This window comes from Schistocerca cancellata, chromosome 3 (genome assembly GCF_023864275.1).
Source record: "Schistocerca cancellata isolate TAMUIC-IGC-003103 chromosome 3, iqSchCanc2.1, whole genome shotgun sequence".
NCBI lineage: Eukaryota > Metazoa > Arthropoda > Insecta > Orthoptera > Acrididae > Schistocerca > Schistocerca cancellata.
In genome coordinates, this window is record NC_064628.1 from 834,207,694 (window position 1) to 834,220,300 (window position 12,607).

The window sequence follows — 12,607 nt, forward strand, 5'->3', positions numbered from 1 at the left end:
TATGTCTGTATCATATTTAGAAACTGTTTGTTGCATGTTATTGGGTATCGACACGTTCCCACATATACACACCTGTCTGTCCCAAAATAAAATCCAACAAACATGTTTAAATGTGACACACCATCAATATCATACATCAGCCAGTAATGTACTTTATATGCATGTGCTCTAATGGGATAAACTGGCAGTATATGTGGTTAAAATTGTTCTATAATTTATACTATTCATTAAGGCTGTGAACCCGTACATGAGGAGATTCTATTCTTTTCATTATCTTGTGGGCATGTCAGCGAGAAGAAGTCTGTAAAAGGTTTGAAATTATGAGCAGAATTTTTTGGAAGTCACAAAGCGCTCTCATTCTGAAATACTGAAATACTGAATGCTTATAGTCCGGGCAATTTGCACACTGCGAGTCACGCTGTTTCTGGACATGTACACAGTTCTATATTTGTCTTTTTGTCGTCTTTCCCTCCGATTTTCTTCTGAGTCAGTAATCTGCAAATACAGTTTTGCACACTTCTTATTGTGCATTATCATTGTGGTTCAAATGGTTCAAATGGCTCTGAGCACTATGGGACTCAACGGCTGTGGTCATAAGTCCCCTAGAACTTAGAACTACTTAAACCTAACTAACCTAAGGATATCACACACATCCATGCCCGAGGCAGGATTCGAACCTGCGACCGTAGCGGTCGTGCGGTTCCAGACTGTAGCGCCTTTAACCGCTCGGCCACTTCGGCCAGCATTATCATTGTGCTGGTTGAACTTTTATCGTAATGAATTATCTTAATGAATAGTTTGAAGTACAGCATTGCATGGCAGTGAAACATGGATTGTTGGAAAAGCGAAACAGAAGAGAATCGAATCATTTGGGATGTAGTGTTATAGGCGGATGTTGAAAACTAGAAGGGCTGATAAGATAAGGAATGAGGAGGTTCTGTGCAGAATCGGAAAGGAGTATGTGGAAAACGCTGAAAAGAAGAAGGGACAGGATGATAGGACATCTGGGAATGACTTCCGTATTACTAGAGGGGGCTGTAGAGGAAGTCAGAGGCTGCAATACACCCAGAAAATAATAAAGGACGTATGTTGGATGTCCTACTCCGAGATGAAGAGGTTGGCACAGGAGAGGAATTCGTGACGAGTCGCATCAAACAAATCCGACGATTGATAACTATAAAGAGGAGTATTGTGCACCGAGCGAGACATCTTTCATCGTACGATAAATTTCTGAAGCACGCTCTCCTACTGCGCAAAGAGTAAAAGAAAACATTTGAGTAGCTTACGACAGAATTTCATATGAAATACAAAAAATGAAGTTTTTGTCGCTCCTGGAAGACATTAGAGAAGCAGCCTACAATTGGAAGCGAGTGGCCCTTTTATTTTTTCAGTAATATAGAAAGTCACAGCCAATGAACAGACTATTCCTTAAAGCTACAATTGTGCTCTTCTGAACACGACGCAATTTCTCATGTCTGAATATTGGATCAAAGGACGTGCTTACGCTAGAGCGGAGCTGCTGGCACATCGCTGCTTGCCCGGAACGTTTACGCTTCAGTTGTTCACACCGCTAGCTGAATGCATTACTTTCAGTGGTCCGGAGAAAAGACGATATTCTCTTCATCGTCTGACGTCAGTAATCGTGTTTTGTTCGCACCAAACATAAGGTTACTGGCAAAGAGACTGAAGAGGAGATATGGCGGGGAACTTCGGCTAAGACCGTCCACACCGCAGACAGTTTACCGCTTCCAGCAACAACTCAAGAATTATGCACAACCCTTATTCAGTTTCAAATGTCACGACAAATTTCCAGTTTACTTCAAATACTACGGAACCATAAATAGATGCATCCCACCATTCCGCTGGTCCTGGCGGAGGTTCGAGTCCTCCCGCGCGCATGGGTGTGTGTGTTTGTCCTTAGGATATTTTAGGTTAAGTAGTGTGTAAGCTTAGGGACTGATGTCCTTAGCAGTTAAGTCCCATAAGATTTCACACACACATCCCACCACTGTTAATGCAGTTTCCGCGGATGAACCACTGGCGAGCCCATACTCTCTGTGACTGCATTTAGTCTACTTTTAACTATATTTAGTATTTAGGATATAAAACTTACATAATACACCTCCGCCCCCCTCTCTCTCTTTCTCCCCCCCCCCTGCGCTCCTCCATCCCTCCTTTCTCTGCCCATTTTCTTATCCCCTACCCCTCCGTCACTACCTCTCTCCTCCCCTCTCTACCCGTCTCTCTCTCTCTCTCTCTCTCTCTCTCGCTCTTCCACTCGCCAAATAACATCCATAGCTACTCCTGGCTAAACAACGTCTGTCTTCTACAGTGAACTCCCGTATCTCCTCAGGAAAACAGTTTCTTTATCATCTACTCAGAGTGTGGCAAGATGTTAGAATCCAATATATGTAAGATAACTAGTTCTGTGTTAAAGCACAGCCCTCACATTTGACACGTATGCCTGATAAGCGTTCGACAGTTTAAAATGGAGCAAGACGTTTGAAATTCGGCGGAAAATAGGGCTAAGCTATAGGGACAGGCGTGTAACATACAATATGTTCAAGAATCAACTGGTAATAATGAGAATGGAAGATCGAGAACGAAGCGCTCGGATTGAAATGGGTCTAGGAGGGAGGTGGTCTTTCGCCCCTCCTAATCATCTACACATCGAAGAAGCATTGTAGGAAATAAAAAGATGGTTTAAAGTGGGATTAAAATTCAAAGTGAAACGAAAAATATAGTAACATTCGCTGATGAGATTCCCATTCTGGCTTAAAGTGAAGAAGAATTACAGAATCTGTTGAATGGAATAAACAGTCTAATGAGTACAGAATATGAGTGGAGCGTAGACCGAAAAAAGACGAAAGTAATGAGAAGGTGCAAAAACGAGAACAGCGAGAAACTTAACATCGGAATAGGGGACAACGTAGTCAACGAAGATAAAGACTTTTGCTACCTAGGCAACAAAATAACCTTTGATGGGAGGGTCAAGGAGGGCATAAAAAGGAGACCAGCACCGGAAAAAATGGTTTTCCTGGATAAGAGAATTCTACTAAAATGAAACAGTGACCTTAATTTGAGGAAGAAATTTCTGAGAACGTAGTTTTGGAGCACGGCATTGTATGGTAGTGAAACATGGACTGTGGGAAAACCGAAACACAAAAGAATCGAAGCACTTGAGTTGCCGTGCTAGAGACAAGTATTGAAAATTAGGTGGACTGATCAGGTAAGGAATGAGGAGATTTTCTGTGGAGTAGGTGAAGAAAGGAGCACATGGAGAACACTGGCAAGAAGAACGGACAGGATGGTAGTAATCCGTAAGACATGAAGATACCAAAGGGAGCTATAGAGGGTAATAACTGCAGAAGGAGGCAGAGACTGGAATGTATCCAGCAGATAATTAAGGACATAGGTTGAAACTGATACTTTGCGTTGAAATGATTGGCACTAAAGAGGAATTCGTGACTGGTTGCATCAAACCATTCATAAGCCTGATGTCGTAAACAAAGTGACACATTTGCATTTTATTCTTTTAGATACAGCACAGATACCTTAATGAAATCGGATATAGAGGTCAAAGTTAATCAGTCGTGAAATTTAACGACACTTAGTACAAGCAATGGTTAATGTTTGAATTAAAATTTAAAATGATAGTAGCTAAAGGTAACGGTGTGTGAAGAATGCTGCTAACATTTGAATCTGCTTGTTACTCTGACTTACATGCTAGCCAAATTTTGTATGACAAAATTAAGCCAGAAAAAATATAAGTGTCGCATTAACTTTCATCAATCCCATGAAGTATTGACTTGTAGTTTCTCCTGGGCAAAAGTAAATTAAATGAGCTTATAAACGGTTCTTATACACGTTAGGGCTGCAGAATCTTTATATGGTCTATATTACAATGAACATGTCGAACTTACTACATTTGCTGTGATTTCATTTAACACTCTCTGTACCAGGCCTATTTTATGCACCCGTCCCTAGAAACCGGGCAATTTTACCAATATTAAAAAAATTACTGCATCAAATCTACTGTTTGGATTGTGGCAAATTTGGTACCATCTTGAAGCTGCACATTTCTACTTTAATTCTGAGTGAAAGAAACTACTTTACAATGCACAGCTTTAAGGTACAGTTATAGAAATCACTTAGATGTTTTAAGAATTTAGAAAAAGTCATACGAATAAGGGAATACAATTGTGATTTATTTTTAACCAAAATTGTGGCACTACATTACATGTTTCTGATAGTATACAGTATTACATATAAATTTCACACAGAATCATATTGTTTTTTAGTGTGGAAAATTTTAAAGCAAGGTTCCAGGCAGAGTGCAACGCCACACTGTTCACATTCGTATCGTGTCTCTTTGCGAGAAGCCTTGCCACTCTGTTTCTTGCTCCTGGAACTGCACACGTGACACACACGAGCAGCATACTTCTTAGTAGTTGCAGGTATGTGCTGCAAAAAATGTCTCTTTGTTAGCCGACCTACAGTTCCTTCATTTCTTGGAATGAATTCAAGTGTGTCGTCTTCAACAAGCTGAACTGCAAGCACTGTTATAAAGTCTGTTATTGTAATTTTCTTCCTGTGCACTGCATTGTACAGCCAAAATGCATTTGATACTCCCATAAGCAGCAAATGGAAATATAATTTTCGCCACCATTTCACAGTTCTGTGCTGGAACGGATTGTACTGCAGGCGTTGGTCTCCAATATCCACTCCAATTTTATTGAGGTTGTAATCAAGTACCTGAAGTGGTTTCAATACTACAGACCCATTTCTCTTAGTATGCGTACCAAATGTTGCTTGATGCCTTGTAGACAATGTATACACATCTCTCTTATCTTTCCACTTCATTGCCAATACATTATCTTTACGCCGAAAAGACATTTCGCCCTTTTTCAGCTTAGCAGATACTAAATCTTTAGGCAATCCTTTCCTGGATTTGTTCACAGTACCAACAGCTCCAGTGCCTTTCTCTGCCAGTTGCTGAAATAGCTCTGGACTGGAATAAAATCGATCTAAATACACAGTGTGGCCTTTGTTCAGCAAGCTGCTGTCAGACAACAATCGCAAAATAACCGCAGACGAAGAATTGTCAACAATATGCTTACCAGCATAAACTTCAAAATTTACAACATAGCCACTACTGGCTTCAGCAACAGCATATACTTTCAGTCCATACTTATGAGGCTTATTTTGCATGTAAACACGGAAACTCACACGACCTCGAAATGGGCAAATTCCTTCATCAATTGTCACTTTTTCTGAGGGACGATATGCCTGGATACATCGCTCCTTCAAATTATTATAATATGGCAAAACTTTGTAAAGTGGATGAAATCCATCTTCGCCTGGTTTTTTCTGATTTGAATTGTCAACAAGATGCAAGCATGACAGTATCTGAGTGAAACGCAAACGGCTCATGACATGGGGACAAAAGTTACAACTAAGAACAGGATTAGTGCTCCAATGGTCCGCAATTTTGGGCTTTTTCGAAACACACATGTGGAAAATAATACCCAAGAAACGCCTCATCTCACTTATAGTCACTGGCTTCCACGAACTCAAAACTGAATGGGGCTTCAGATTATTTCCTCTTCTTTTCTTCTGTATTGTCTGTGATGCATACAAATTTGTCTGTCTCTTGAGTTCATTTACGTCACTGTCAGTAAGGAACACTTTACTGCAATCCAGTACAGAACTCGACTCATCAATATCCACTAGTATCTGCCTGGGTGTCGTGTTGACAGGCAGAGGTCGGTAGGTGTCAACTGCAGTCCACTCACTGTCTTTCGGATACGGCACAGCTGCTGGATTTGAAGCAACACCTTCAACATCATTCTCGTCTTCATCTGAAGACAAACTGTCATCAATCTCGTCTTCTAAAAAGAATATCACATTATGTGTAACTACATACATCGTTTACACATGTTCAACAGATATGTGCGTACTGCACAATTACGTGGAAAATTCGGAAATACGTACCTTCAAACACACCATTGCATTCAGAATCGTCTGAATCACTCTCTACATTATCCAGAGTGTCGCTATGATTGATCAAATCCGCAATTTCTGCGTCTGATAAACCGCGCCGAAACATGATGACAAACAACTGAATGATATACAGACTGAGAACGCAAAGATAAGTTTTAACATGAATTACAGCGCTGCCGTGACATCTATGGACGCATTTTGTTAATAAACATCTGAAAAACGTATAGCGCTGGCCAAACCCGTAGAAATAACGTTGCAGTGTTTTGAATGAAATTAAATGTAGCGGCCCGTAAATTTTACGGGCTTGGTGATTTTCGCGCGATCCCAGGCCCGTAAATTTTACGGGCTTGGCGCTTAGAGTGTTAAAAATTAATTTTTTTTCAAAATTAATTTAATTTATGTAACTACTTTCTCTCCTAAATGTCTTGTCAACATTTAATGATATAATTTACATAGCTGGTAGTGTGGATATCTGCCGCAGTCGAGATAGTAATAATCCCGTTTGGCCTCTGTCTGCAACATTCGTCTGTTTTTGTCAGGCCTCCTAACTCTCTTGATGTCACAGGCTGCTGCGGCTCGGTGTTGTGTGATCTCTGCTCCTCTCTCGGCGTAGTTGATTGCTGTACCTTGACAAATGGCGACCCTTGGCAACCACTTACTAACAAATTCCTCCAAAAATTGAATGACTCAAAGTCTTGCTAGAAGTCTTCGTCAAACATGAAACAAAAGTCTTAAATAACAGAGAGGAAATTGCGGGAAGGGATATACTTGTTGCTTTAGCACAGGGCCGGCCACGGCGCGCCAAACTTCACGTGTGCAGGGAGTGCAGCCCACGTGCAGGCCAAGACAATGCCTGCTTTGATCGATCATTCTCGGAAGTACCCGCTACAAAACGACATTACATTTGGTATTGCGGTGTGGCAATTTCCGGTCAGCACAACTCTCTCCAGTTAGGCGGAATCGTGTTTTCGGCGCTGTTTACCCTTCGCTATTTGTTCATGATATGGGATGTCCACATGTCTAGTGGCTGTTTGCACAAAAAGAGGTAGTTTAGCGATCTATCGTCATAAGTCTTTAAAAACGGAATGACAGAAGAGAGGGATGAGAACTCTCCATATATATGCCTGTTACGTACTCGCATTAGAGACGGGTACTCTAAATTTGCTACAAAACGAAATTATAGTATCCATGAAGAACGAATTTAAGGATTTAGCTGGCAATGAAAGAGAAAAAACATACAACGATCCACAGATGGGATGCATTATTCCGTACATCAAAAGCACTTTGTGATTATTTTAAAGCCATGGATAGTGTGCAGAAATTGATGATATGAAAAGCAAAATTTCAGAAGTCGTGAGCAGTGTGTCAGTTGCATCAGTTTTCACTGTAACTAAACGACTTTATATTGTACTGCAAAGTACATCGGTTTTTATATTTAAAAAACGCTACTTGAATTTATGAAGGAAAAAAAGAACAGGAACGAAAATTTGCACATCCGGAATGGATTGCAGATCTTGCATTTCAAGTGGACTTGAATAAATCAGAGTACGACGTTGCCAGGTGTTATAAATTGTTTTTCTCGGGTAGCTTCTATATCTTCACAATGACAGTGCAAAACTGTTACAATATTTCGGCGAACGTATGTGTGTGGAAGACAATTTTTTTTCAATTATGAAATTAAACAAGTAACGATTATATGGCAACCTGATTGCGAAATGATGTGAAATCGTCTGTATTTGACTCCATGCGGACAGTTTGCACCAGACAAAAATTGTTTGTCTTCCGCGTGTCAAAAACAATTCAGAAATACCGAAAATTTGTTTTCTTTTTTATATATGTTGCCAACAAATGTTAAATATAAAACCAAGTCGTACACAGTGCGTCTGTACTGCCATTTAAAATTCGGAGCTTTCGCAGTTCCCCCCCCCCCTCCTCCCATCCCTCCCTCGCCCGCGTGATGCACAGACAGCGTGGGGGGGCAGGTGGAGGAAACGTGTCAGGACATGGCGCAAGAGGCGAATTCTTGATCACCCCCGTTTTAGCAGAATACAAAATTTTTGTGAGGACAATACACACAATATTAAATTTATTTCCTTACTTACGCATAAATTTACTAACAATTTTCACCTCATACTAATCCTTAAAGTCATTTGATAATTCTACCTTTGCTCTGAAACTCTATTGTCCACGTAATATTTTTAATCTTTCTAACTACACGACACTGACCATATTCACGATAGGATCTTAACCACTTTTTTAACGCTTGACCGAATTAAATCTTCATGCTTCCTCCTTCTCTACATCACGCCTGGGCGTCCTTCTCGTATTAAACTTCTCGAAATTAATACGCACGTTATCCAACATTATCTGTTTCAGAATATCTTCGACATTGTTCTTGTTGCTTGCGAATCTTCACCAGGAAAAACTCTACTGGCCGCCCTTCATATTCTTTGTCTTCTAGTCTGGCTTCCTTCAGCACATCCACCTTCCTGTTGTAAATTCCGTAGCCGATGGTTCAATTTAACCTTCATCAAAAAGTTGCACAACATAACCATTATGTGCCGACACCACGGCAATTTTCAACACGCCTCAGTATCTCTCATAGCCGACTTCACCTTTTACTATATCGAGTAGAATTTCTGTTAATAATCCTTTTTAAATGTCACAGTTCAAAATATAACTGCTCCACGTTACTTTTTACATACTTTCTTAAAAACCGAAGAAAAGCGTAACTCGATTACTCACTCTCCACTATGAACTGCCATCGTGCTATTCGACCCTTAAAATCGAAGATCATATTTTTACTCCTGGTGCGAAATACCACGTGACAATTAATGCACAATAATTTCTGACATTATAGAAATTATCATCACAGGAACATTATCACGAACAACAATTTTATATAACGAAAATGAATTCGTAAGGAATTCCTCTAAAAAAAGAACGGTTGGTGAATCAGAGAATAACGTCCAGTGAGAGTAGATAATTACGTATCACTAAAACTTTCATCACAAAGCACTTTATGTAAACCTGAGACATATAATTTGTTACATATAATTTACAGAGTAAAACGGATATATTAAGTGAAATTATTAAATCTAATACAGTGAGAAACGGTTGTGCTGATCTGTGTAGCGCCTGTCCCAGATAACTTTGCATTCAGAAACGTCTGAAATGATTCAGTGTTTAAAATTGTCTTTTGTAGTTCTCCGTCCTGAAATTAGCTCCTCAGCTCAAAACAAACACTAGTGTCTGTGTACGTTGGTTTCATGTGTAAGATACTGGGAAGATGCAGACTGTGTACAAAGAACATTGCTTATAAAATACTCGTGCGACACACCCCGAGAATATAGTCTCAGCTGTATGGGATGTACGTCAAAGAAAAGTGGAAAGTAAACGTTTACATGAAAAGGAGGCGCCAATGGACACACATCCATTACTTCCATGGATATGCTGAGACACCTGAACTGACAGGCGACTGAAGATAAGACCCAATCCACGGAAGGCCGGACGGAGTGGCCGTTCGGTTCTAGGCGCTACAGTCTGGAGCCAAGCGACCGCTACGGTCGCAGGTTCGAATCCTGCCTCGGGCATGGATGTGTGTGATGTCCTTAGGTTAGTTAGGTTTAATTAGTTCTAAGTTCTAGGCGACTGATGACCTCAGAAGTTAAGTCGCATAGTGCTCAGAGCCATTTTCACCAATCCAAGGAAGCCTGTATACAAAGTATTAATAACCAGCATATACTACAGGTCCCCTGAAGGAACACACTGAGGTTTCCTGACAGATTAAAACTATGTGCCGGCCCAAGACTCGAACTCGGGACCTTTTGCCTTTCGCGGGAATGTTGTTAAAGCACATGTCCGCGAAAGACAAAGGTCCCGAATTCGAGTCTCGGTCCGGCACAGCAAAGGTTCCAAGTTCGAGTCTCGGTCCGGCACACAGTTTTAATCTCTCAGGAAGTTTCATATCAGCGTGCACTCCGCTGCAGAGTGAAAATCTTGTTCTGTACACACTGAGGCATTTAAGATCTCATTTTTCCATCGCTCCATACGCGAATGGAGAGAGGGAAACTGTAATATATGCTTACAGTAAATTACCCTCTGTAAATGCACATAGCAGTAATTTGTGGAGTATTAATTTAGATGTGGGTGTCTAATCCCCGAGAAAAAGCGTAAGCAAAAATAGTCCTTTCAACAACGACAAGGGTAGAGTGACCTTGAATCAGGTAACCGCACTGCCAGCGATGATCGCTGCTCCAAACTCAAACTAGCTTGATATCCTCTCTCTCTTTCTTTATTTTTTGTAATTTATTGGACTTTGTGATTAACCATTTAGCCAGAGAAGTGAGTAACTACAGGCCACTGTCAGTGATTGCAGACCGAGCGCCCCCACACGGCAGGTCTAGAGAGACTTCCTAGCACTCGCCCCAGTTGTACAGCCGACTTAGCCAGAGATGGATCACTGACAACTACGCTCTCATTTGCCGAGACGATAGTTAGCATAGCCTTCAGCTACGTCATTTGCTACGACCTAGCAAGGCGCCATAGCATTTGAAATTGAGATTATAACATGTACCGTCAAGAGCGATGTACACCAATTGTGGATTAAAGTTAAGTATTATATCAACTACGTACTTTATTTCCTACTATTAATTCCCTTAACTGTTCCAGACCTCACGCCAGTCAGCGTGTAATTAAACGCGTGCATTTTGGCCTCCTCTAGCAACACAGTGTTGGCTCTTCTGCCAACACTTCACGAACTTCATGGTACGTTCTGCCTAATCACACACTCAACACAGTACATGTATGACAACGTCACACGCTGGATCCTTTGTATCTGACTTATAACGGGATATCCGCTTCTTGCAGAATCAGGGGAGTACTGACATTGTCCATTGTGGACAGCTGTCAAAATTGGTCCATCACAGATGTAGGTTGTGAAATTTCTGCTCTGATTCAAACGTTAAAAAACTTGCGCCGTCGTTTGTCATCGCAGTCAACAACCCAGCATCAGAGGGTTAAGGTCTGCACTCTCAGCTGGGTAGACTTGGCAGTACGGAGATGGCTGAAGTTTCATCCAGCAGGATGCGCGTTATGGCAGCACTATCTCGTCTCGACTGTTTGATTTGGGAGAACCACGTTTTCTGCGGAATAAATGTTCAAATGTGCGTGAAATCGTAAGGGACCAAACTGCTGAGTTCATCTGTCCCTAGTCATACACACTACTTACACTAACTTATGCTAAGAACAACACACACACACCCATGCCCGAGGGAGGACTCGAACCTCCGGCAGGAGGGACGGCACAGTCCGTGACATGGCGCCTCAAACTGCACGGCCTCTTCGCGCGGCCTTCCGCGGAATATTCTGTTGTCTTACGGCCTCTCAACTGTTGTGAGATTTCCCTCGTCTGTGACCATTCTTGAAGGAGTTTTCCTTTACGCCAGCAACAAAATCTGTAAGTGAAAGGCAAGTGCAGAAAGGACGGCCACCAGTTACAGTTTGTTCCCGCCTGGTGCTTCGCCATCACGTTACACGAGATAACAGAGTGTCGCTTGATCTGTAATAACTGGACGCTTATATCTCGACTTTCACACTGATATATAAAATTAATTACAACCTGCACATCGCCTCTATGTCCTCCCCTGGCAAGAATCACAGCGAACATCAGGCAAACAGCGGTGCTGCAGGCTATTTTTGCACCAATAAGTCTCTGAGGTTTCCACATTATCAATGAGCCATGCCGGCAACGTGTGAGCAGCCAAACTGCAGAGAAAGGAATAGAGGCTTCATGTGGCAAGATATTAACTGTAATGGTATGTTGTTACGTGAATACCAGTTTGTTTGACCACTCAAGTGTAGCGTAGCGACAGTGGAGAGTACAGCCTCGCCGGTGGCGCCCTGTTGCAGAGCGGGTGGGCGAGCTGTGGTCGTGCCGGCGCAAGGCGCTGCTGCCCGTGCCGCGTGACGTCCAAGTGTCTGTCATCGACTCCGGCACAGCCCACGTCTCCTGGACCCTGGACGCCTCCGCGGCGCGGATCGCGCGTAACATCTCCCTCACGTGAGTTCCCGCTTGTCTGCGTCTCTTCTGCTGCAGCCTTTCCAGGACAGAATGGTAGTGACTTTTCACTGTGTACAGGTATCGACAGTTTGATTCCAGTCAGTGTTCCAGACAACTCTAGTTTCAGATGTATAGACACGGCTATAGACGTCAGAGTGCTAACTTCCATTGGCGTCCCTACCCACAGGAAGGAATGGTTTGGGAACTTTATAAGTGCATGAGCAAGGTGATTATCATTCTGTGTTAGTCAGTATTTTAGCATTTTTTGTTTGTTTTCGTATGTGAATAACTTGTATACAGGGTGTAGAATAATTAATCGTGAAAGCTGACTCAGGATTGAATATCTTCATATAATGTAAAAATGTATGTATGTTTGTATGCACATAAGATCAAGTCCTCCTCCTAAACTACTGGATCGATTATAACCAAACATGGTACACATATCACTTGCTGTCTGCGAGGAACCACTGCGAGGATGAGAACCACCTATCTCTGAAAGGAGTGGGGTGGGGAGGGGGGTGGGGGGAGGGAAGCGTAGCGCAC

At 42.0% G+C, this 12,607-nt stretch overlaps 1 protein-coding gene across 1 annotated transcript in view; it reads left to right on the forward strand.

The window, feature by feature from the left end:
• The window catches only part of LOC126176598 (uncharacterized), a 290,206-nt gene extending 278,138 nt beyond the window's left edge, over positions 1-12,068 (forward strand). Inside the window, exon 7 of the mRNA XM_049923759.1 lies at positions 11,914-12,068. Coding sequence (XP_049779716.1) covers positions 11,914-12,068 — 155 coding nt within the window. The remainder of the gene's footprint in view (positions 1-11,913) is intronic.
• The last annotated feature ends 539 nt before the right edge of the window (positions 12,069-12,607 follow it).